The sequence below is a fragment of the Pangasianodon hypophthalmus genome, chromosome 4 (assembly GCF_027358585.1).
Source record: "Pangasianodon hypophthalmus isolate fPanHyp1 chromosome 4, fPanHyp1.pri, whole genome shotgun sequence".
In the NCBI taxonomy this organism is placed as follows: domain Eukaryota; kingdom Metazoa; phylum Chordata; class Actinopteri; order Siluriformes; family Pangasiidae; genus Pangasianodon; species Pangasianodon hypophthalmus.
In genome coordinates, this window is record NC_069713.1 from 18,521,130 (window position 1) to 18,548,632 (window position 27,503).

The following is a 27,503-nucleotide window of genomic DNA, read 5'->3' on the forward strand; positions in this document are numbered from 1 at the left end:
TGTAAATCAGAAATTGTTTCCATCTGCTGGCACTTACCAGCGGGAAAAGATGGTGGTCAGTGGCCATTTTTAGCACCCTGCCCTGTGTTTTGGCTTTTTCATCAGGAGAAATACTGATACTGACTCTGAATACTAGCTGATACCCAGTAATGATTCAATATTGACATCCTCTTAGTAACCAATCAGACTCTCTGCAAGCCTCTGTTTGTTATGCAAAGCCTCAGTCTTGATAGACAAGTTCAAGCTGTATTCTGTGTTCATGTGCCGTTCAATTATCTGTGTCATGTCAGTGAACATAATTCATGTTCACGGCAAAAAAAACAACAAAAAACAGTCAGATCCTTTTTTCTCATAGTGGGGTATGCGATATGTAGCCAGGGGGTCCATGATTCTTATGTAGTTTAGTTACAGCAAGGGAAATCACAACCCAAAAATAGCAAACTTATTATATTTATTATTGAGTTCTTTCAGTTATTAGTTTGTTTGGACACATTAATTGAATGGGTTTAATTAAAACTGCAATAAGAAGTAGAGTTATAAAATAACGTCAACTTACTTGCTCTTACTGTGTTCTGTCGGTGAAGAATTTAGTAAAATATAGTGCTATGGCTCTAGTAAACAGACAAAATATTTTGTACACATTTAAATCTTTACAGAGTGGATCCTTGGAATTTATTTTACAGTTAAAGGGCCACTGGATGCAAAAAGTTTGAGAACCTCTGGTGTAGGCTACTGAATAAATTTAAGAAACTTGGCCTGTTCAATACAAAAAACAATTCAGTTGTTTCTGTTATTGAAAGTTTTGTTTTTATTCCATTCAACCTTTTTCCCCCATTTATCTACATACAAGTAAACTATAGAGCCAAGACAAGATACTTACAAAGGTAGTTTGAAAAGTTATTTCTAACCAAACATCAATATTCAAGTAACAAAAAGAAATAGAATAAATATAATACACAAATTACTAAGGTTCAAATGGAATATTTACTGTATTGTAAATTTACTATAATGTAAAACATTAGGACACGGTGACAGTATCACATTAAATTTGCAGCATAGACATAAGATTCTGGTACTGAGAAAAGACTGTTGGGTCAGCAAAGCTTTCTTGCTTCATATTTCTTAGAAATCTCCCTGTTAAGATTTTGTTTGGTGTTGCATCCAATCTCCAATGACTCTGTAACTTCCTGTGCCTTAGGAGGGTGTTTTGTCAGATATAATAGTAAAAAAAAAAAATCATTTCATTTATAGCTAAGGATTTCCATTTTCACAGTCACAGGTTCTGTATTTCATAACTAAAAAGTATCGGCAACTCTTTGGTGTACCTTTCACATCTCTGATGCTATTTCAGTTAATGTAAATTCAAGTTTTCTTTTGTGTACCATCTTTGACTGTAAGATAACCCCTCTTGAGATGACAAAGCAGCAAACTAATACAGTTGTAGACAGAATAATGGAAACACCAGCAGACCAATAATAAGGGCAATTTTTTCTACAAAGCCATTTCTCTTGGTTATTATTATTATTTTTTTTTTTTTGGAATACCATCATGTCAGTGCAAAACAAATATGAACTGCCAGATGCAAGCAAAATGAGCTGAAGGCTTCCTTTAGTCTTGTCAAAAAAAAAACAAAAAAAAACAACAATTTCAGCAAGAGCTGATAAAAAGGCTACAACACATCTAAATCAAATCATATTGCTTTCTTACAATCCCCTAAAGTCTGTTAGATACTTGTGTATTTCCTGGTTGAAAAAGGGCAGCCCCTATACAGTACAAACTTTGTGAATATAAAGATCCAACGCTTTGGTTGAGACCAAGGAGTCTTAATTAGTGTAGAGCTTCATTTCCATCATGCAATATGCTGGCATAAGTGTCTGTATTGGTTGGCACACACTTTCAATCCTCCTACTATTTGCGATCTTTTACAAAACATTAGCTCTAAATATTGATTTAGAACATGAAAAAAAAAAAGATAACAAACAGATTTTACATTTCTCTGACTCCAACATTCCCCTATAGATATTGCCCTCGGCTCAAGTGGATTTGTTATAGAAAAGTATAGCAAAATACAAAATCAAGATGTAGTATGACAATAACACAGGTGACTATATTCCTATTAAATACTGTCAGTGAGTGCTATTTATAATCATGCACAAATTATTTTAACATACACTACACATCATCAGTTACTATAATTATAATGACTACACATGGCGTGTTCTGCTTTAATAATTATGCTTGAACCGATAAAAGTTATAAACTTAAAATTTTAAACATGGAAGCTAAATGACCCGTTAATACGTTCAGCTTTATCAAGATGTACGGTGCATTTCAGTCAGCTTCATACTAAATTTACACACCATTCATCATTCTACATACCACAAGACTGAGACACTTGCATTTTCAGAAAACTATAAATACATTACATACATTAAGATTTGTTTTTAGAAGAAAAAACATGAATACAACAAGCATTAATAATCAAGCCCTGTTCCAATTTGTTTCATACAGTAAGGCAAAATCACTAAATTTTAGACTTTAGATGTATTTGATTATTTACGGACATTCTAGATTTCTTGTATTCAGTTAACATTCACCATCTGCAAAGTATTCAACTCTGTCATGCCAAATTCACTAGAAAACCTCAGCATAATCATGAACAATTCTACCTACATCAAGTCTGTTAAGTGGTATCGATTCACTGTCATTAAAAAAAAAAAAAAAAAAAACACTGAAAGGCTGACATCATTGGTTATACTACATTAATGTTTAAGTCTTTACTAATGATTCAAATTCAAATTCATCTGGAATGACAAATAAATACCATTTTAGACACAGATATTCAAAACTGCAACATAAATAAGAAAAAATAACCTCTGACAGGAGCCAAGAGGTAGATTACAGTGAGCGGAATAGCCTACTCCATCTGATGGACCAAAAAGCCAATTACATTTAATTTATGCTAAATTATTTCAGTGCCATCAACTGGAGACATTTTATGTAGCTTATATAATATGCGCCATGATACAATGCCATGACCGTGACAAGCCCTGTTATGGTAACTAATGCAAAAAAAAAAAAAAAAAGGGCTGCAGCTGCTTTCCTCCTGCAGTCCTGCACTACAAAGCTGATCAGTTGCTGACACACAAACCAATATCATTGATTTTCTTTGCATTTATTTCCAAGATTCTGTTTTAGTGGTATTTGTTCTCCAGTTGATGGCTTTGCGCTCTATTTCAGCGCTGTCACTAGGCACAGAAGCAGTGTCAATCTGAAAAGTGCTATGTGGCTCAATGCCAAATTGTCTGTGTGTGGGAGGGAGTGTGAAATGAGTTGGTGGGAGTGAGTGACAATGGGTAGCATTCAAAATGCTTTTGTACATCACAGCTCAAGGAAAGCAGCAGCAGAATCCGACACCATGCACCATGATGTAAACGAGCTGCATCACATATCACCCAGCATGCATCATTCCCACTTCTGTATACTGGGGCCATTTGCATTGTATTCATACCACTGCATACCTCAATACAGTGCTCTTTACACACTGACATCCAAGTCACATGATATAATGCATGATACCTAAACAGGGCAAGATGAAGAGGAGTTCAGAAGCCGAGCAAGTATTACAAGTCAGGATCTAACTCTGACTCTGAGTAGTGCAGTGCAGAGGCCCAGTGGAGCCATAAATCAGGAAAACAAGTGTGGCTGTTTCACTCACTATCTCAATTTTCCCTTAATGTCCACATGTTCTTGGGATTGATTACGGACCAATATGGTTCCTTCCCAATCCCTCTCTAATGACTCTCCGGCATGCTGTCCATTCCTATGAGGTGACGAATCCTTCTTAACAGCAAGCCCATTTGCAGCCACTGCTGCTCCTGGAAGTTGTTGGGCACGTGGAAACTGTCGGAGATCCAAAAGATCCTTGTATTGGATCTCTGGTCTAATCATACGCAGACAGGCTTGCCTCGTAGCATTGTCCAGACCTGGCTGCAACTCATACCCTAAAATCTTCACCAGGCCACTCTGGAAGGGACGGATGGCCCTGTCCCGAATGCGGCTAGCTTCAACCGGCCGGCCTCCATCGCGCAAACACACGCGGGCCAATACCTCTCGTCTGCTCCTCAATAAGGTCACCTCAGTGTCCATCTTCGCTCGGCCAAATCTCTCCACCTCATCCCAGAAAGTGCGGTTAAAGGCTTGGTACAGGTGCCAGTCCAGGGCGTTCCACTCACGCAGCTTCTGACGCTGCTCTTCCGTCAGTTGCAAAGATGCTGGAGCAGCTGCCTTCCCTACCCACCCTGACCTGCTCTTGGATATCTGCTGTCTGGCATTCAGGCTAAAGGACACAACAGCGTCCAGAGGCCAGCAGAGAGCATGTCGGAGCAGCACCATGGACTGGTCAAAGTACTCAGACAAAAGGATAAGTTTAAAGTTGCGTCTTACTTCTGCTTCACCGCGCTTTGCAAGAGCCAAGGAGTAGTTAGCATTGTGATCAAGGCCAAAGTCAAACCATAGCAGGTTGCGGGCATAGTGGTTGTTGCGCAGTCGGGGGTCATAGTATTTGTTCGGGTTATCTGCAAAGTCGCCTAGTCCCTTTGAACGTCGGAAGGCAGGGGCAACATTTTTGTAATAGGCATAGGAGGACTCGGCTAATGCCACAGGGTCTCGTAAAATGGAGAAATAGAAAGTATTTGTAGGCATGACTTTCTCTACCTGTGGACAGAGAATAAACATGATATCACATTTAGTATTATGTCTAGTTAATATTATGTGTACTGTACATGTATACAATAATGAACTGGTTCATAGCTCTATTCCTGGAAAGCCACTGCCCTATAGAGTTTGAGGTTTCCCATACTCTCAACATGTTAGCTAATCTTTAAGCCCTTCACTTTACAGAACTGTACTGAGTGGGATGGATGTAGGGAAAACTGCAAACTGTGCAGGGCAGTGTGTCTCCTGCAGTTATGTAAATGTCTACACACTTTCTAGTACTTTGACATGGGTCAGCACTAGAACAAGCCTAACAAACTTATTTTGCTGTTAGAGTAGTTGCTCCCCCTTGTGGACCATCCTCTGCCTGCTAAGTTTGAGTAGGTGATTGAGTGAGTGACTGAGTGGATCACATGTATTCCTAAGAGTGTGTGGGATTTACTATAAGTTTCACAACTGGATCATGAACACAGTATTATTGATGCAAAGCACTATTCTTACAGAGCATCCTGTTTTTAAGCTGAGTTCATCTCTACAACCCATCTGAAGTACAGTTCTGGGCTGAATACTGAGCTGAATATTTCTAGATGAGATAGCTGAAGCATATACTTGTTTAAATATGGACGTTTTTCTGTTTTTAATGTTCTAATTAAAGTGATACAATATTAGAATTATGGAAGCTTTTAAATATTTCTTTTTCAAAGAGGGTTAACAGACAGCTTTGTATCTATAACAGGTGAAACTCTCCTGGCTGTATGGGTTTGGTTATGAGTGCACTAAATTGCTAATGTCATCTGTGAGTAGATACGTGAAAGTAATTTTTTACAAAGTTATGTGTTACAAGCTAAGTCCAAGAATTGCTTCACTACTAAAAATCACCTCATTCAGAGGACACACTGCAGTATTGTTGCATGAAAAAAACTACAATGACATCAAAACATACTTAACGACATTTATTCCCATACCTCTGGCTTGTTGAAGCGCATGTGGTTTCCCATGATGTCAAACTTGGCAACATGGGGACCCCTGTACCCTTTGACCCTCTGGGCTATGAAGGGGAGTGGATAGCCAAATTGGTAGCCCATTGGGAGGGCAAAACGCAGGCGCTGCTCCTCACCAAAGCGGTAGAGCATGTTGAGAACAGTGCTGCTGGCTGTCTTGTGGGTCTTCAGGAACATGATGTGTGTCTGAGGCCTGCAGGAGCCCAGAGGAGGCCCCTGACCGTTCTCAGAAAGAGAGAACAGAGACCGAGGCCGCTCTGGCTGCACCCAGCTAACAGCACAAGAGACAAACAAAAACAAACGGTTGTGTTTAGTCAGATATCAGATAATAAGAGATAATAAGAGATAATAATAGAGAAATAGCATGGTGGTGTAATACTAAGTAAAATGGGTTGTACTGGCATCCCCCCATGTAACTACCACCACCACTCTTTGGATGACTATTGAGACTTTGTTAGTGTTATTAGATGCTTCAGCCAGTAAGTTTCTATAAAAGGGGGACTACAGATTGATACAAATGTGAAAATCAGCAATAAGACAACAAAAACTGAGAGTTGAAACAGATGTAAGACACTACAAGACAAATAAATGAACAAAACAAACATATACAGTATTACATTTGCAAATACAATTATAGATTCATCCAGCACAGTCATTTCCACACATGTGGTGCCCAGAATCTTGGCCATTGTTACTTTGCACTTTGGGACAGTTGCAAAGCATACAGAGACTCAAACAGAAATTCCAATTTCTGTTTCACAAAATTTTTTCTACTTTTATCAGTAGAATGAAGATACTATCAGCATATTTCAAGATTGCTTTGAAACTACAGACTGGCAGATGGTACACTATTTCTTGTGAAAGCCTAAGAAGTTTGGACTGGACCCTAACATCCTCGCCAACTTCTACCTCTGTAGCAGAGAAATCATCCTGACTGGATGCATCGCTGTGTGGTATGGAAGTTGCTCCACCCACAACCGTAAGGCTCTCCAGAGAGTGCTGAGAATAGCAGAACTCATCACAGGCAATAGAGTCCCAGCCATACAAGACATCTACCAGACACAATATCTGAAAGCAGACCTCATCCAGTACAAAAACTGTTTTCTCGATTGCTATTTGGCACAAACTACTCGAGTAACCATTCATGGAGATGCAGGCTAAAGAATAGTTTTACCTAAAGGCTATTAGGTAAATGGCCTGTAGGCCAGCTTATTACCATTCTCATTGTCACTGAGTCAATTCACATACTTTTTCCATTGCCCCTTGGTCACTTTACACTTCACTGCTTTACAACTCACTTAGCACAGTGCAATACTTCGTCTTATGCTCACCAAACACATTACTTCACTTACAAGGTCTAGAGTTGATTTCTTTAGTTGATTTGAAGTATTCATTATTTAATTTCAACTGCTATATACTGTGGTAGACAGATAAAATAACAATAACTTTGTCAATGTCCAAATATTTACGGACCTGTATGTCTCAACATACTGTGCAAATGATAAATAAACTTTACTTGAGGATAATGTAATAGTAGTAACAATAACCAACCAACAATCATTTGGATTGTGTGCGTGTGTGTTCATGTCATTTATATACATGTGTGAATGAATGTTTCAGTGAAAGTCTACAGATGTTTGGGATGACTGTGATTATGTGCTGTGGCTGCAGTGTTCCAGTCTTGTGATTGGTTGTTCTTGTTATATTACAGGTATATAGTTAGGGGGTCACTGATTTATGTAGGTGTGTTCTTTAATTTCCAATTTCTCAGAATAGTTTTCTTGGTGATGGTTAGTACTGTGAGAAGAACTTTGGTGATTCTCTTAGTAATGTTAATTGCTGATGTGTCTCCAAGCAGACAAAGTGATGGTGATAGTGGTATGGAATGGTTCAGCAGGAAGGATAATTGCCTAGTGACATTTTTGTCAAAAAATGTTTAATTGGTGTGCAGTCCTACAAGGAACTACTTAAGTGCAAGTGAAGCCTGAGAAGAAAGTTCCCTGTAGTCTATCTGACAAAGACTAGGAAATGTCGCCGCAAAAGAAAAAGAGTGAGACAGAGAAGCTTCTGTTTCGTCACAAGAGACTGATAGGGAATGAAGGAAAGGGGAATAAATAAAGAAAGGTAATAAGGGGGAAAAAACTAAAGAAACCCAAGGAGAAAGAAGCAGGTCAAGCTCCATGACTTCCCAAAGTAAATGTGATCGGTCTGAGTGATACTGTAGCTGCAATCAAAGTAGTATTTAAAAAAAAAAGGACACCCCACAAGTAATTCACTAAAAATCTTCAAAACTGATTAATGTTTAGTACACTAACAGCCCACGCAACAATTAATTTAGTAATGCTTTAACTGCAGACTTTTAAAGTAAAAAAAAAAAAAAAAAGAGGAAATGTTTCTGGAAAAGGTGAAAATACCAAGAGAAAAGAAAGAAAAAGAACAGTATACTCATGCAGTGGGGAAAAAAAACAATAACTAAATAGAGAATACACTTTCTATTACTCATTTTATTTATACTTGACTTATACTTATGGCACTGTATATACTTACACTTACTGTACTTTATCTATGATCTGGAATATAATATAATTAAACTAAATAAAATAACATGAAAATAAGTCGTATAATACAGCAGAAGAGGATAGTAAATGCTGTGAACAGTGAGAAACATATCACGGTACATTTTCACTATAAGCCTTTTACAGTTAGATTGTGTAATGTCCCTAGTGAAACCATGAATGGAGAGCAAAGCAAACAAAGTGTTTGCTTTGTTCAGTGTACAATAGTCAGTACAATTACAATTATTTGTAACCATTGTAACCATGCAAATTATTTGTAAAGTCAAAGAATATGCCTTAGTTGTAGGCCTATCTTTTTTATCTTTAGTCAGAATTTTCAGCCTTTTTTCTCTTTTGGCCAAAAACCAAAAGATTTTTCTCTAAAAAGGTCATCGCTAATTAATAGTTAACTGTTGCTAACTATATACTTATTTTATAGTTAAGTCAGACAAACAGTATATTGATAGTTCTTACTTGACATTAATGAACTAAAAACGATTCATGACAGAAAACAAGGGTTCCATCAGCACATCTTCCAAATGGAGAGTTCAAAACACCTGACAACTGTCAGTCATTCTGGATTCATATGTTGACTGGCTCATCTGCCACTTTTTTTTTTTTAGGGAAAAAAGACTGTTCTCATGGCATGTTTTGTGTTCTGCTGTTACAATGCAGAGCTCCTACGTAAAATGTGTTGGCAGGTCTGAAACAGTCATTTAAATTTTTTGTGTGTATTTTCCATCTCACCCGCACCGCTCTGCAATGCCCCACAGATTGAATACCTCTGTATTAGGTGATGTTTCATGTCCAGTGTTTTCCTTCCTGACAATCTAGCACAATATGTCGTTCTATCAATAGAGAGGATGAAAAGTCTTAATAAAAATACTTACAATAAAACAGCTAGGCATACCAGACATGTGGGCAGTATGATGGTTGATTTGGTATACCAGCTGTAATTTTCTCAAAAATTATGGATTTCTCCATGTTATTAAACTGGTACAGAACACCTTTAGGTGAGAAAACAACAAATAATCCACACAGAATGCGACACTATGGACAGAAAGACTGAACAATGTGAAAAAACAGACAACATGATTTTCTATTGCGATATCCAGACTGTGTGTGTCAACAAGCACAGCACAACTATGCTCACTACCTGAAATCCTACATTCTCAAGCAAGTGACAAGGTGACAGACGATTATTCATTCTCGAAGTACGAGTGACACAGGGCTGCAATTTCAGCGACAGCAAGCAACAAGCCCCATTGTGACAAGTAGCATCTGAATTGAGATTTTCTCAAGTCTGTGCAAATTAGGTATCATAAATTAAACTGACCATCTAACTACTGGACCGAATAATTCCTTGGCCCAGTTCCTATTGTATGCGTGGTCTGAGATTTCATCAAATTAACAACTTTAGTTTGGTTTAGTTCCTCTTAGGAATAAAAATTAGTACATTAGGAAGTACATTAGGAAGAAAAATAAAGCTTTTAAGGAAGCAGCAGAGATCCCTGTTGCCTCGAGTGAGTGTATGCAGCTGGCAACAAAGCTAGTACGAAGCCTAGAATGTAAGGTGTAAATCAAACAACCAATGTACACCGCTAAATACATTATTTAATTTACTTTTAATTAGTTAGCTTTAGAAGCATTTAAGTTTTGGCTCCTACCTTCTATCATCAGAACTGCACACCTATGACTGTAAATATGAGTGGACAACATGGCACCATTTACTCCCATTGTGCAGTTTTGAAGCCTTTTTGGTTGATTTGAAAGTCACCATCTTTGACTGAGTAGTAGGTCAACACATTATTATGAACAGATTGGTTAGCATTTCAGCATTGGACATGCCCGCTATGTTGAGAGCTCGCATACTGGTCTTTCCCGTTTAAAAAACTGAACAGATTTTGCTTGTTAGCAGCATGTGAGGTTATGTTAGTGGGATCACAAACTCAAAACATGATGTTTATTTTTATTTATGGAAATAAAACCCATTATTTACTTTTATAGCCATTAAATAAATAGTGATTAATAGTGATCATGATTAATGTTGGCATAGTTTATATTTCATTTGCTTTGTCTTGAATACATACAGTATAATGCATATTCATTTTGGTTTTCATTTGAACCAAAGAATACAAAAAAAAACTTTGATCAATAAATATGGCCCTAGTGGAAGGACAACATGTTATCACAGATATACTAATACCAGGGTTATTCTGAACTATACCATGATATACTTTTTTTGACATACCTCCCACTACTACTGGAAAATAAAATTTCAAAAATGCTGTCTGCACTCTGTACAGGGTGAGGGGTGTAAAAACTGCCCCACAAGTACTTACAGGACGAGCCTTCACGAATAACTATACACTACAAATGGGCTTCTTTGATCACAAAAGGTAATGACCAAGAAAAAATGCTATGATGTGAAATGCTGAAGGGGACCAGGCCACCTTCTGACCTTTTATTGAAGAGGACCCCCAGGAGTTGGCCCGCAAAGGCGATGACCACAAACACCAGGAGTGCTTTCCACATGGGTCCCAGCCGATAGCATCCCAGCCAGCGCATCCTCCTAGTGCAAAGAAAAAAAATACGAAAAAAAAAAGAAATTAATATTTAGAATAATCTGTCATGGCAGATGATGTAAGAACGGAGAAATGAGGTGTTCACCCAGCAGCAGAAAATAAGCATGAAGATAGATGGAGACAAACAAAAGTGGATTTATACAGTAAACCAAGACTAAGAATATTGAAGCAAAAAAACGGTCTTAAACTGAAATGAAAATGTACATTGGAAATGAAAATTACAAACACTACCATTAAAACTAACTGAATTATTATAATTGCTTTTTGTAGCAAATGTACATTACATTGGTAGACTATGGGTCTTGTTGATCACAGCCTAAAGGGCTGAACTTTAGGCTGAACTAAGCCAGGCAAAAAGTAAATAAAACTAAAAAGAAAAAAATTACAAGTACAGAAGATCAATAACAAAATTGCACAGGTAAATGGAAGGTAATCTGTGAAAAAAACAACATTAAGAACAAAATATTATGATACGTGAAGCATTAAAACAGGAAATTACAAAAAACAGTGCGGGATATCATAAAGTATCGAGTTAAAAGCACTCTCTCAGGCATGTGGGTACGTTTTACCAAAGCAATCCTTGTTTCTAGTAACTGGTTGGTAATAGGATCTTGATCCAATGATAGTGACAATGGAATGCTGATAATTATAATTAAGTGCAGACCTAATTTGGGAATTGGGAAATATATCAGGAAATGTCAAAGAGGCTGCAATCAGCCACATGCAAGGATATTACAACGTAACAAGTGTGTGTGTGTGTGTGTGTGTGTGTGTGAATGAACAATGGCCTATTGGGTGGCGTCATGCAAAGTATGAGTATGCTTGTGTGTACATACAGGAAATATTTAGAAACCCCCCAATTCAGGGGACCTATATCACTGACCTTTCATAGAGCTAGGAAATTATCAAGGTTTATGATCCAGAAAGACAAAACTGATGGCTGGCTATTACTATAAATAAAGTCAGACATCACTGAAAATTATTGTACATGACTGTGTGAATTGCTGCTGGACTAAATGTGATACAATGAGTAAAGCTTAAGCAGATTCATGTTCTACATTAAGAGATATGATTTCAACACTGATCTTATGTCCAGCCAGCTGATCTCAGCACATAAACACCTGGTGTATTGCTTAACAACATGCTTTCAAGGAATAACGTTTCATGTCATGAGAAGGATGCCTGATCAGATAGAGGAGGAGTAGGAGGAATGTTGTGCATGTCGGGTGGAGTGGGTGTGGATGTGGGTTGAGAGTGCTCTCTTTTTTTTTTTTTCCTCCTTTCTTCCAAAATGTCTGTGCAGAGCCAGAGGAAGAGCTAGACCGTCAAACACGTTCAGCATACACTGACTAGGCTGTGAGTCTTACCACTGTATTGTTAGGCAAGTGCACACAATCAGGCTATTTTGCCAGGCATTGAGAAATGTTACAACATAGCATTGAGTGTAAAAAAATAAAATTCAATCTAAAAAATAAACAAGGAGAGGATTGTGTGGAGACCAGGGCTCCGTTTCGCTAAAGAATGAAGAAAACAATAGTCTCTTTATCCTGTAATCTGATGCACAAAGCAGCAGCAATGGCTAATAACTGCATGTTATATTCAGTTATAATTTTAACTCCAGTGCATAGAAAAAGGAAAGAAAAAGGAAAAGTGTGTGCGATGATCGAGGAGGCGGAACAGCCTTTGTTTTGACATGAATGTTATTGAATGTCTCGTACATCGCTTCCCACAATGGCAGCCACATCCTCTCTCAGCAATCAGCACTCACAGCCTGCACTCAGTCCCTGCACTCACAGCCTGCACTCAGTCCCTGCACTCAGTCCCTGCGGCGCGCGCTTACCTCGCGAAGAGTCTGAACAGCATGATAAAGCCGGGCCGCTGTCGCCAGAGACCGCGTGCATGTCGGCTAAGATCGGCAGCAACGCTTCAGATCCACCCAGCCATCACGACACCCTGCGACCGATCCATGGACACAAATCCAGTCCAGCTGAAAGGACAGCGGAATGAACTGCTGTCTTACGCGTACTGTCTCTGTCTCCACTCCGCACTGATTCGGCTTCTGTGCAACAGCAGATTGAGGTGGTGACGCGCCTTTTGTGTGTGTGTGTGTGTGTGTGTGTGTGATCGGAGAGAGGAAGGGGAGTGAGTGGGTGTGTTTTGGAGCGGCTTCACGCAGCTTCATATCAGCCCCTGTGTGACGTCATACCCCAGCGGTGCGGTGCGGTCAAATGCACACAAATCTTATTTGCGACAAAGTCTAAGGAGTTTCATTTCTATTTACTACACAAATCCAGTTCTTCTGTTACACAGGTTACATTACCTTAATCTGAAAAGGTCGCAACTGTGAGCTAGCCCAAGACTCCAAGTAAACAGAAGAAGCAACACCAGGAAGTTGTTAAAGTTGGGTTTTTTTTTTTTCCACACTGAGCTAATGTGTAGTCAGTGCCAAGTGCGAATGCAGAAAAAATCACTACAAGGGCAAAGAGGTGAAATAGTGCCAAGATTTTAATGCTGGCTTTCTGTGGAGTCATAGTGGCTACTTTGGAAAGACATAGCTGGATGCCAAACTACAGCATGGATGTGTTCAGAGCATCAAGGGCGACTCTGACATACCTCTCAGTGACTTTCTGCAAAAAAACAACAAAAAAAGTATTCTGACATGCCTTTAAACTGAAGGCTAGTTGCCATGTACAGTATCAGATGTGGATCAGATTTCAATACAGCATATGAGAATTGAAAATGCCATACTGCCTGTGGTTTTTGCTGTGCATGCTGTCAAAAACTAGATTTGGGTCACACTTCCCTGCAGTGTCATGAGTTCTTTGAACATGTGTTATTCGGTAGTAATCATTTTAACTTCTAAATCTGAACAATAAAAAATAGTATAAATCTTGCAACATTACTGGTTAAATTTCATATATCTATATATCTATACATATATATATATATATATATATATATATATATATATAGATAGATAGATAGATAGATATAGATAGATAGATAGATAGACAGATAGATAGATATAGATCAAAACAAAAAAAATCCTTCTTTGCTCTCTTTGACTGTGAATTATACCCAATACTGAGTTACACACTGCTTCCAGGCAATAAGTGAGCAATCAAACCAGGGACTATTTTGGGATGTTTATGTGATTTAGGATGTGTGTTGCTGCTCTGTACTATGCTTGCACAGTCACTGTGTGATATGGTGCAAAAATACATTTTTAAACATTCTTTGCTGATTAGTTAAATAGTATTATGAATTATGCAACTCAAGTGTTAAATAAAAGGAAACATGGAAAGAGACATGAGCACGAGTATAAAGCCAGACTGTGGGTTCTACAAATGGGAAGAGAGCATTGAGCTATTGAGAAACTAATGACTAACACTAACTCACAAAGAAGAAATAAAATGGTAGACCAATAAATTGGTAGACAAATAGTTGGCCTTTTTTTAAATGTCAAGTGTCAAGATGGTCATTACCATGTGTTACAGTGATTTTGGGAAATAACACTCATATCCTACTGTAAATGTTGCAACACAATCTTTTTTTTTTTTTTTTTTTTTAATTTTTGTCAGAACAACGTACATTGAAAGTATTCAGTGACAGAGGCACTTTCAGAGGCATTAATTTTTCACTTTGTCTACCCACAGCTCAAAATAAATAAATAAATAAAATTTAAAAAATAAATAAATAAAACATGGGGCAGTGGGGAGGAGGGAGGAGGGAGGGGATTGGGGGGGGGGGGGGGGGGGGGGGGGGGGCCTCAAAGTTGGAGGAGTACATTCTTCTCGATATAGATTATTAAAGGATCCCATGTTTCGTAAAACGTTCTGGTTGATCCTCTGAGAAAATATTTGATTTTTTCAGTTTTTAGAAACAACATTACATCACTAAGCCATAGTGACAGTTTAGGTGGCATTGGTGATTTCCACTCTAAAAGAATTCTTCTTCTAGCTATTGATGTTGCAAATGCCAAGGCATTTTCTTTATCTCTAGTTATGTGAGTGTCGTCACCTGTGACTCCAAACAAAGCCATTATTGGGTTAGGGTGAATTCTTAAATTAAATGCAAAGTTTAAAATCTCAAATATTGAAAACCAAAATTGTCTCAGTTTAGTACATGACCAGAACATATAGGTTAGATCTGCCTTAAATGCATTGTAACGATCACATGTTTCATCTATATTTGGGTATAGTTTAGCCAATTTGGTTTTACTATAGTGAATACGGTAGAGAACTTTCATCAGATTGAGTCGTGCACAAGATGAAGTCTTATTTATTCTGTCAACAGCTTTATCCCAAGTGTCTTCGGATATGTCAATTCCCAACTCTCCTATCCATTCTGTTTTGATCTTCTCTAGTGATATATTTTGGAATGTCATAATTAAGTTATATATTTTGGAAATGAGGCCCTTGAGGTGTATAGGGGTCTTAAGAACCAAGTCCAATTCTGATTCAGAGGGCATTTGAGGAAACACAGAGCAATGGGCCTGAATAAAGTGACGAACCTGAAGATATCAAAAAAAAAATCTCACTTTTGAATATTAAATTTTTGAATCAGATCATTGTAATTAGCAAAAATATTATCAATGAAAAAGTCACTACAAAAGAACCGCCAGTGATGTTGATTTGCAAGATTTAACCTCTGCTTCACACCGTTCTGTATGTGGGGACTGAAACCAATAAACAACTTTTTGTAAATTTGCTGCCCAATAATAATTCAGCAAATTTGGTAGAGCCAGTCCTCCATCCTTTTTAGGTCTTTCAAGAAACTCTCTGCGTATCCTTGGCGTATCCCCCCAAGTATTATTATTGTAATAAATACAATAATCTGGGTAGTACATTCATTTTAACACAATTGATTTTACCAGCTAAAGACAAATATATAACACTCCACCGTTGGAAATCTGATTCAAGTTTTTTACATATGGGATTAAAATTTGCTTTAAACAGATCAGTGTTTGAACGAGTAATATTTATTCCTAAGTATTTAAATCCTGATTTTGATATACAAAAGGGCAAGTCTGTATCTGTAATCTGATCTGCCATATGAATTATAGGGAAGCATATACTTTTAGAGAAGTTTAATTTATAACCTGAAAAGTACCCATACTCTTTTAATATCTTCACAACTTCAGAGACACATGATAGTGGGTCAGTTATATATAATAACAGATCGTCAGCATATAGAGAGGCTTTATACTCTACACCCATTCTTTTAATACCACTAATAGACTGTGATGATCTGAGTACTTATGATAATGGCTCTATAGCCAAAATAAATAGCAAAGGGCTAAAGGGGGCATCCTTGCCATGTGCCTCTAGACTAGGGATGGCTCAATACCACAATTTTGACTTTGGTACGATACTAGGATCTAATACCTCGGTATCGATACTAAATCGATACCATAGGTGACAAATAACCAGCCTCAAAATATAAGTGAATTGAAAACAATTCTATTAAACACACTGCTTGAAACTCTGCATGAACAATTGTGCAAAGAAAATGTAAAAAAAAAAAACTACATGGAACATAGGTCAAATTTTAATTTTGGAAGAAAAAAAAAACTGAAGAGATGACATTAAAATAGGATCATCTCTTCATATCTTTTCAACCTTTATCAAATGGTGCAAAGAAAATGTATCACAATCAGGTTCATCAATGCCGTTAATTTATTAATGAAAAATTATTTATTTTTTTGTTTGTTTGTTGATCACAAAGTACAAAGTAGATGAGGAAAACTAGGATGCCAGGTGTATTACATGTTTACTGTTTACAATGCGTGGAATGGTGCGCTGTGATTGGTTGAGCGGATGTACCGCATTCTGCAGAGAAGAGAGACTGGCGTTTGTCGCGGTTTGGAAAGATAGGGAGAAAACATGACAGAATAACACGGCGGATATCGCATTTTGCGTAAAATTTAAAATTGACTTTTCAGTACCGACCAGATACAATACTGATTTTGGCGGGAAGTCAATTTTTTTAAAAATGGCGTTTATCACGTTTTGGAACCAAACTCTTCATTTATACTTCTCACTCTCTCTCTCTCTCTCTCTCTCACTCACTCAGCTGCTTCCCTTTAGAGGTCGTCACAGCAGTAATATGCCCTTCATCACTATTACTAATACTAAAAATAATATTAAGGATCTCTTTAAAATAAAAGTCTAAATTAAATCAGTTAAAAGAGACACTCACCTGTCAATCTTTTAACTCCTTGAACAAATCAGGATGAGCGAGTGACAAATGTTTGCTAAGATTTGATGTGTTGCCTCCCGGGGCAGCACATGACTTATCGCGGCGCTTGCAGACTGGTGAATTAAGGTCGGCTGGTTCACCTTTTTCATCACTTTTGTAGGCAAAGTAATGCCATATTTCACTTCTACCGCTTTCTTTATTTATTCATTTCGGATGTGTAGAGTGAGTTTCACTTGTTTGATCCATTGTCGTTTTCACACTTGCCGGTTTCGCGTCAGTAACACTGCCGCATAGTGGTGAACTTCGGAATAGCAGCGAATGAAATACCAAACTGAGCAAAATTATGATATCGTACCGTTTGAAATATAATATATACCGGTATTTTTCCAGTACCGGTATACCGCACATCCCTACTCTAGACAAGGAAAAATATTGTGATACTATCTTATTTGTGACTACGGCTGCCATTGGTTGATGATAAAGCAGGTGAATCCAGGAAATGAATTTTGAGCAGAATCCAAATTTATCTAATACAGCAAATAAATAGTTCCATTCGACTCTATCAGATGCTTTCTCTGCGTCTAGAGAAATAATCACTTCAGGATTACTCTCTGACGCAGCAGAATGCACAACATTAAGAAGTTTCCTAATATTAATGAAAGAGTGGCGCCCTTTTATGAAGCCTGTCTGGTCTTGTAAAATAATATCTGGTATTATATACTCTATTCTAGAGGCCAGTACTTTAGATAAAATTTTAACAACTACATTTAGTAAGGAAATAGGTCTATAAGAACTACAGTCAAGGGCATCTTTATCTGGCTTCAGGAGAACTGTGATATGGGCCTGCAAAGACTTGATGGCAGTTTTGATTGATCAAGAGAGTGATTGAACATATTAAGAAGCAAAGGGACAGTTGTAAGGAAATTTTTTATAAAACTCAACGGGAAACCCGTCTGGTCCCGGAGCTTTACCACTCTGCATGGCTCTGATTGAATCCTCTATCTCTTGAAGTTGTAGTGGTTTATCAAGATTATTCTTATGATCTAATTTAACTGTGGGTAGGTTAACATTAGCCAAAAATGTTGACATGAAAGTCATCATGTGGAAATTCTGAACTACAGATCTAAATAATATTTATGAAAAATAGAACTAATTTCCTGGGGATCTACTGTAGTTTCTTGCGATGTTTTCCTAATCTTTGGAATAAGCCGAGATGCTGATTTACTTTTTAACTGTTGAGCAAGGAGACAGCCTGCCTTTTCACCGTGTTCGTAAAACCTGGCAAGGGCAAAAACTAAATCACATTCTGTTTTTTCTGTTGATAATAAATCATATTTTGTCTTAAGACAAAGTTTTTCTCTATACAGCTCTGCTGTTGGGGCCTTAGCATACTGACGGTCAGTTTTCTGTATAGATTCAATGAGTTTCTGCTGTGTTTTTTTCCTTTCTTTATTACATGAGGCAGAGTACGATATTATTTCTCCCCTTATTACAGCCTTAAATGTCTCCCATAATAGTGATGGTGATATAGAATCTGTTTTATTAGTTAGTAGAAAATTGCCAATTGCACAAGATATGAATTGGCAAAAGTTTGCATCTGAAAGTAAAGTTGTGTTTAGTCTCCATACTGGCCGTGTTGGGTAGTTATAAGAAAAACAAATATCAAGAATTACGGGGACGTGGTCCGACAGTAGCAGAGTATTCTATGTTTTTTATTGCCGGGATAAGCCTTTTATCAGTGAAGAAATAATCTATCAAGTTAAGCATAAAATGCAAAATCAAGAATACAAATAAGTGTATAAACAGGCCTGAAGCACTATTAATAAATACAGTACTGCATAATAACAAATAAGTATATAAGCAGATCTGAAGCACTATTAATAAATACAGTACTGCATAATAACAAATAAGTATATAAGCAGATCTGAAGCACTATTAATAAATACAGTACTGCATAATAACAAATAAGTATATAAGCAGATCTGAAGCACTATTAATAAATACAGTACTGCATAATAACAAATAAGTGTATAAGCAGATCTGAAGCACTATTAATAAATACAGTACTGCATAATAACAAATAAGTGTATAAGCAGATCTGAAGCACTATTAATATAGTACCGCATAATAACAAAACTACAGAAGCAAGACATCAATTTTTTGCCAAACTACAGTCACTGAGTCATTGATCATGAATACGTAAATTAGCTCAGCTAAATAAAGTGCATTGTGTAATATAGCAGACCAATCACTGTTTTAAACCTTATCATATATAAAGTCAATGACATATTCAATGAATGAAAATAAGGCGTCAAGGAAGAGACCCTATATAAATCACCCTATATAAATCACCCTAAAACAGAAGGTGCACACCTTCATTGCTTGAAGTTAGACCTAATATTCAGGATCTAGGATCAATAATATAACCAATGAATTATAAAAATAAAATAAATAAGGCATTGCAAGTATCAGCACAGAGAAAAACATATAAACCCCTCTAAAACAGAAAGTGCACTTAGAAATAGGGGTGTCCTGAAAAGGCTTTTCCGGTTATCATGGTGTCTTAGGCCTACCTCAAAGTCAACATGTCTCTTCTGTAATTCACTGTATCGTTGCAATGATACCAGGAGTTATTCACGTGTAGCAATCCTCTGATCGTAACACTGCTGCGCTTCCTCAGGCGTATTGAAGAGGAATGTCTCGTCCTCATGATGAACTCGTAGCCCTGCTGGATGAAGCAACTGGAATCGCATGTTCTTCTGATACAGCAGCGGTCTTTAAATGTGGCGCGCTTTCAGGCGAGATCAGCGGAGATGTCTGAATAGATTCTCATAGTCGAGCCCCTGTATTTTGCCTCATTCTGTCTGGCCCATCTCAGCGCTTTTTCCTTCTCCGGGAATCTGTGAGAACACAGAGCCAGTGGCCGGGGAGCTCGACCTTCCTGTGGTTTTGGACCCAGCGATCGGTGTGCTCGTTCTAGCGCGGGAGGCTTTTCAAAAACTTCCTCACCCATGATTTCCATTAGCATCTCGGACACGAACTTGACAGTAGACTGGCCTTTCTCGATGTTCTCTGGAACGTTGAAATCCTGAGATTTGCTCTCCGTCACCGGTTTTCTAAGTCAACTCGATCCTCAAGCGTCGCGTTTTGCTCTTGAAGAGTTTTAACAGCTTTAAGTTATCGCTCGCGAGCGTCTCTGTGGCGCACAGGCGGGACTGAAAACTTGCTAACGCCTCTGTTAAAGCATTCACCGATGTCTGAAGCGGCACCATGGCCTCTTGAATCAGAGCCGAGATGTCTGCTTTTATCGAAGCTCGTTGCTTTGTTAACTCCGTTACTAGCTCATAGAGACACCGTCGTTATCTGCAGGGATTTCTTCAGATTTCTCTGCGCTAGCCATCGTTGCTAATTTGCTAGCTATGCTGGTTCTCGTTGTTGGCGGGGCATTTACTGCTCATTTGTTCTTGCTCATCTTGCTGTATCAATACGATTGCACTAAGCACTGTTTTAACACTTATAAAAACGTTTTAATTACTTAAATGGCACTATTAAAGCATATATTATCAGAAACTATCGAGAGCTCTGCAAACACGCGTCTTCACCTCACATTGCCAAACCGGAAGTCGCAACACTTAATCATTTAACCCAGTAAATCATTTATGTACTCTTGACCAAGTTATTTTCAGTCTGTGCAATAAAAATATGCCTTTTACTGCGCCATGTGCCACGTTAAATAAACATAACTTGAGCATATGGAACTGTAATTGGAAGTCCAGTGTATGTATTTCCCAGCAGCAGCAGCAGCAGCAGAGAGATGAAAGAGGTTTAGTGAATACTGAAGACCATACCAGAGTGTGTCTACATTTCTCTGGCTGAATTTCAAAAAGACAGACATCATATTTGAATTTCACATTTTGCAGATAATAAGAAATGTTCACAGCAGCATACTGTAATAAGCAACTCTCAACAGGATACACAGTGTTGAACTGAATATGGCTGTCAGTTATTCTGATGTGATTTGCTTGGCCTAAATAGTGCTTTTTAGACACACTTTGAACATAAAACCCGATCGATCACGTTTGACCATGTTTAGACAACAGAATTACAAATCACTGAGTTTATGCATGGCTCAGACATTAGAAGGGTCTTAATCTGTCCAGCTCTAATCGAAACCTTCTTAAGCTGTTCATAGCAACCATCACTGGCATCTAAACCACACACCTTGGCTTGATTATCTGTGTAATGTCTCATTGATTTCCTCAGTCAATTGGCAAAAGTCAATTGGCAATCCAAGGTAGTTACAAGGGACTATATCCCTTTAAATGTCAGATACCTTACTTCCCCCTGTAATATAATATTAAACTAGGGCTAAATTCTTCTGCTTTGCACCCAGTGCTACCTGGACAGGCTCCGGAGCCACTGCAACCCTGACCAGGGTAAAACTGTTAGTGAGCATTAGTGATATATTGTGCATCATGGAGATGTCTTGTGATTTTTTTTATTTTTTATTTTTGCCATTATCAGCAACCTCAATATTAACTACAGAATGTGGAGTCATGTTTACATTGTATATATTTAGAGGATCTTGGAAACTACAACAGAAGGTATGAAAGTAATACTTATTACACATTCTCATAGAGATCCCTATATTCACCATATGGCCAAAAGTATGCAGACACCTGGCATTCATATGTGCTTTTTGAATATCCCATTCCAGATTTAGTGCCCTCCACTCTTCTGGGAAGATGTTTCATTAGATTTTGGAGCATAGCTGTGGTGATTTGCGCATTCATTCAGCCACATGAACATTAGTGAGATCAGGCACTGATGTTAGGCAAGGAGGCCTGGGGTGCAGTCAGCGTTCCAGGTCATCCCAAAGATGTTCAAAGGGGTTGAGGTCAGGGCTCTGTGCAGGCCACTCAAGTTCTTATACACCAATGTTAGCTAACCATGTCTTTATGGACAGTGCACTGGGGCATTGTCATCCCGGAACAGGTTTGTGCCCAATTAAGGGAAATCATAATCCTACAGCATACAAAGACATTCTATGCAATTGTGTGGTTCCACCTTTGTGGCAACAGATTGGAGAAGGCCCACATGTGGGTGTGCTGGTCAGGTGTCCACATGCTTTTGGCCATATGGTGTAGGTCCAAATATCTTCACAGTTTATCAGAGAAATCATATAAACATCTGAAAGAACTGCTAAACAAGCAACACGAGAGTCAGCCAGTTCTCAAAGTCTTTTATATACCATGTAGTATATATAATATACATGCTATAAATATATAATATACTAGGGACTAGAGCTTGTTGTGACTGTCCTATCTGTTTGTTTCAGACATTATTCCAAAGGTATCTATTGGGTTCAGGCAGAATGTTCTCAGGCTATTGCTGGGTCACTTTCAGCAGGGTTGAAAACCACAGACCAGAAAGCTGGGATGGGCAGAACAACCGTGTAGCCTTCTGGCCCAGTTTCTCCACATTAATATTTTATCAAGCAGGGCCATGTTCGCATAGACGTGTATTATTTAGCAGGGTTATGGAGCTGTTGTGGAAAAGGCAGACGGAGAATCCAGCAGACGGAGAGCAAATGCCGCAAGCAGTGGTATGCAAACCTTAGATGTTTAAAATAGGCTTGTTGCCATAACATGACAGTTGCTTAGAAGAAAGGATTTATAAAGATATGGTATTGTTTAGGATTTGTGTCAAGAGTGAATCAAACCACTGGCTCAGAGGAATTTTTAATCATTTCTGGAATGGCTTGGTTCTTATTTACCTCATGCTCCTGCTGCCTGATCCAATATAAGCAGGTTTCCCATAAAGCATACAACCTGGAGTAACCCTTTTCCAAGAATACCATTCAGTCAAAGGACAGATAGGTGAGAAAACTGATCTGTGCATTGGTTTAATTCATGTATGCAAATCAGAAGAGGTTTTCAAATAAATTTCTAATTTTTTTTGTGAGTTTTTATTGAGTGGAATGTACTCTATTTTATTATTTTTTTTAAGTTCAGGCAGTTTCAAGTGCTAGTTTGTTGACTGTGCAAATGATTTTGCATACAGCTCATGCACAGTAGGTTACAAGCCTGAATTATGGACTGCACACTGACTTTAATTAGTTAGTGACTGTGAAATGGGATAAACCCGAACAAGCTTAGCCTCACTAATCGACCAGCCAGAATAATCTGATTAATGTCAAGGTAGGTAAGACAACTCCTGAACATCCATTTAAGGACTGTTATAAAAAGAACTTCTGGATCAACGCTGAACAAGTACGCACATGCAAAGACATCTGTATGAACTCTTTAAGTCCTTATAGTAGGTTTAACAAGCAGTAAAAATGCTCCTACAGACTCAAACAGATATGTGATGTTTTATATCATTTATTTCAGGATAGACTTTTCTAGTTTCAAGTCAGGAGACTATAAAAATCAGTGAAATCAAAAGACAATAGAAGTCCAAAAAAATGAAAACTTCTTTGTTAGTTCTGTTATCTGTTTACTTGTTGTTTTACAGTAAAGTTACTAATTTCACACAGTGGAAAATTACATCCTACACTTTGAGTCCTACCATGCCAAAAGCCTTGGGATCATTTTAACACCAAAACAAACACAATACAACCAAACAGAGCAAAACTGTATTTTACTAAGAGGAATCCCAAACTGGATAATGTGGCTTACAGCTCAGAAAGCGTGTAGTTATGTTGTGTTGTTGTGTTGGCATATAAACCGCATGCACACCATGGTTATATTGTTACTGTAAAAATCACAACTGTTGTGATTTCCCATCAGTCCACGCGCATGTGGGAATCCGCTCGGTTTACTGAAAAAGAGGAATACAGTTGCTGCGTGTTAAACTTTCAGGTGGGGTTGTTTCTGTTGGAAAGCGCAATGGGAACTCTATAAAACGTCCCTAGTACGCTTGTGCTAGCTGTGGGGACACTTGTGTACTCACCGTGCTGCTCACTACTGAAGCTGTAGCCGCGCTGAGAGAAGAATCTGGTGAAATTTCGCCTAGCGGTCCGAGAACTCGGTCATTCCCGCTGGAGCTGTTTGCCCTGTCCGCCTCCAGGAGCCACAGCCGGGTGTGAGAGCACTGAGGACACTCTGAAAATATGCTCTTGTGGTACACGAGGGAAAACAAAAACGCAGTCCAGCTGACGGAGTGAGCGCTTTTTGGACGAAATACACTTCAGTGTTATGTGCTCGACCCCTCTTAGTGTGTTTATCAGGTACATGCAACCTAAGCCAGTGTCTGGCAGTCCACCATCCCCCACTGCATCTCCGTCTGTCCCTCACGTGTGTGTGTGAGAGAGAGAGAGTGTGAGTGAGAGAGTGAGTGTGTGTGTGTGTGTGTGTGTGTGTGAGAGAGAGAGAGAGAGAGACAGTGTGTGTTTTGTGTGAGAGAGAGAGAGAGTTTTGTGTGTGTGAGAGAGAGAGAGTGAGTGTGTGTGTGTAAGTGAGAGAGAGAGAGTGTGTGTGTGTGTGTGTGTGTGAGAGAGAGAGAGAGTGAGTGTGTGTGTGTAAGTGAGAGAGAGAGAGTGTGTGTGTGTGTGTGTGTGAGAGAGAGAGAGAGAGTGAGATAGAGTGTGTGTGTGTGTGTGTGTGTGTGCTGTGTAATTTCTCCACTTAGGTCAAGCCCATTCTAAAATAACCCACATTAGGTACTGCTTCTTCAGTGCCATTTAATACACACTAGTATGAAAAATGAGTTCTGCAGTGGTTCTAAACATGATTAACCAGCTCTAGTTTTACTTGGAACATTTTATGAAAGAGAACCCTTCATTTTGGAATCTATGATATGGAGGTTTAGCAAAGAATGGGTTAAATTTTGAGAGTAGTTAATGCACAAAGCAGATTCTGTTGTGGAAACTAGGGAAAACGTTTTCCTAGCTTTGTTGCATCAGTTAACACTAGAACTACTTTACACATACAGTATGTGTCATATGGTTCCATGGTGTATCGCTTGGCTCTAATTAAATTATTTTTAAAAATCGCTCTTTCATGTGTTCTTTATTTAGCCAAAGAGACATTGAGAAGCTCAGCTGTGAGTGGTGTGTTGTTAGCTTGGCTCTGTTTTTCTGTTCCTTACTGTACTCCATTCAGCAGAACAAATGCACTCATTCATTCAACTCTGCCTGCTGGACGGCACACAAAACCCACACATGGTTCACATCTGACTCTTTGAAAAAGACTGACAGTATCTACCAAGTAAAGATTAAGGCAAGGGTTCATTCATAGACCCGTTTAAAATCACCAGTTATTGCTGAATTTTCTACCCACAATTCTACTCACAATGTTCTTTGTTTCATTAAATTTCCAGTTGACATTTTTATGTTTATGTTTTAAGTTTTTGAGTTTTACTTTAGGCTTAACTCATAAAATTCAAGTGGCCAGTCAGTTAGACTTACAACCATAACATAATAATATAGCTATAACACAATCACTATAGCAACTATACCAGGTCTGATAGCGGTTTATCATGATCCCCACCACTGTAACATCATTAACCAAAAAAAAGGTCAGAGGTGCAAGGCTTCTAGGCATGTTTACAGACACCTAGATGTTTTAGTTCCCTCTGAGTTTGGTAAGACACTTAAGGACTTTTCTCGTGCTTTAAAGTCTGTTAACTGTGATATTAGCATTTTCTGTGTATACAGCTGAATCAATTTGCCTTTGCACAATAATAAGGTCAGGAACTAGAATACACATTCACCTACTGTTGCAGAGTGGAAGATAGGAACAGATTTCCATGTCTCATCTGGCATCAGTGATGGTTCTGTGGTTGAAACTAATAATTGGAAGATTTGGTAAACTGATAAATTGAAATCTCAGAACTGCCAGAGAGCCACCATTGGTTCCTTAAGCAAGATTGTCAACTACACGGCTTGGATTGTATCTAGTCTTGAAGGCCTCAGAAGTGTGTCATTGCTTACATTTCAGGTTTATTCCTGCACTCACACGCACAAAAAAAACATACATAAATGTATTTATTTGCAATGTCTAGCATGTCACTACAAAATGTCTCTTAAATGTTCAATTGGGTTGAGATCTGTTGACTGAGAAAGTCATAGCATATGACTACATTTTCATACTCATCAAACTAATCACCTCGTCTACTGTGGATGCGGACTTTGTCATCCTGGAATGCTTCACAACAGGATAAAGGTGATCCAGGAGAATAACTTTTATCCTCCAGCATAGCAGAGCTATCAGTTTTTCCTTTGTTACCCGTCTGAATATTTATACAGTTTTATCATGGTTATGACACAGTTTCCATGTACGCTCCAAGTGACATCTAGAGGTGCAATGAGCACTAGCACTGCCTCTGACAGCTTCCTCCAGCATACATTTACACTGCTCTGTTTAATGAACCTGGTGGTTTTTTAAAAACACAAGCTTTTGTTTCATTGTCAGATTCTCCAACAGTAAAAGCATTTTTTATTTAAAATTAACATGTAAAGAGTATCATTATTATAAGAAAGCAAATTTAAAAGTGGGACTGAACTACAAATAGCATAGGCTTCACACTTCAAAAAATGACATCAAGTGGAAATATCTTGAATATAGTCGACTTTATCTAGTATTTCCTATTATAAGGTTACAATAAACCAAATATAAGATTATTAAACCTATTTCAAGCTGTTTGTACTCATTTCAACCTTGAAATAGTCTTGTTCTATTGGCATTGTTCTATTTTACTCATTTTAAGCATTTATTTCTAAAAAGAAGCAAAATTATCTGCGATTAGAATAAGAAAACTACAAGCTTGAAATAAGTAATAATGTCCAGAAATAGGGTTAATTATCTTATATTTGGTTTATTGTAATATTGTAATAAGAAATACTTGATAAATATGACTATATTCAAGATATTTTCACTTGCTAAGATGACATTAAATTGGTTATTGAACATGTGAAAACACTTTGTTAAACACACACACACACACACACACACACTTTGTGTTATTCCAGCCTGGAAGTCATGATTTCCTCAATGCATAAACAATAATAAAAAATGATTGGGCAATTTAGTCTTGACACTCATATTGCTTTGTCTCTGTTCTTTCTGTCATCAATCATCTCAGGAAACTTAGTCATTGTAACACTCTCAGGTCTTTAACAGCTCTGTACTGAATATTATCTAACTTACAGAAAGATGAACAAAATCATCTGCTAAACAAATAAATGTAAATGTAAAATTTTGTAACATGGTGATTACATTTAAAACACTTTGTAGTCTAATACACTGGCACCTATGAGGTAGACATACTCATATGTTGGCCCTGGTTTTGGCAGGAAAGTGACTCTTGACTGTGCCTGTAGGTGGCCACCACAGACTGCTTTACCAGACTGAAAAGACTAATAAACCTAGAATGCCACAGCTATGAATGAGAAAGTAACACTTACAAAGCAAAACAAAGAAATGTGATCAAATGGCTCAAAT

The 27,503-nt window shown here is 38.0% G+C and overlaps 1 protein-coding gene across 2 annotated transcripts; it reads right to left on the bottom strand.

The window, feature by feature from the left end:
* Positions 1-797: 797 nt before the first annotated feature.
* On the bottom strand, positions 798-24,513 carry gal3st4 (galactose-3-O-sulfotransferase 4). 2 transcript variants are annotated; one of them, XM_053233101.1, is made up of 4 exons: positions 24,013-24,513; positions 10,734-10,844; positions 5,682-5,988; positions 798-4,716 (listed from the first exon to the last, which is right to left on the bottom strand). In XM_053233101.1, the coding sequence occupies exons 2-4, from the start codon at positions 10,838-10,840 to the stop codon at positions 3,718-3,720; spliced, it is 1,413 nt and encodes a 470-aa protein (XP_053089076.1). In that variant the 5' UTR covers positions 10,841-10,844; positions 24,013-24,513; the 3' UTR covers positions 798-3,717. The 2 variants fall into 2 exon arrangements, with proteins under 2 accessions (XP_053089076.1, XP_026791841.3); XM_026936040.3 differs by lacking the exon at positions 24,013-24,513 and adding an exon at positions 12,698-13,718.
* Positions 24,514-27,503: the final 2,990 nt, after the last annotated feature.

Bases quoted from the DNA above. Each gene is read 5' to 3' on its own strand.
- gal3st4 (XM_026936040.3), bottom strand. From the start codon at position 12,720: ATGCTGTTCAGACTCTTCGCGAG. The intron at 10,845-12,697 runs GTAAGCGCGCGC...TCTTTGCACTAG, and splicing joins CTGTTCAGACTCTTCGCGAG to GAGGATGCGCTGGCTGGGAT. The intron at 5,989-10,733 runs GTCAGAAGGTGG...TTGTGCTGTTAG, and splicing joins GGGGTCCTCTTCAATAAAAG to CTGGGTGCAGCCAGAGCGGC.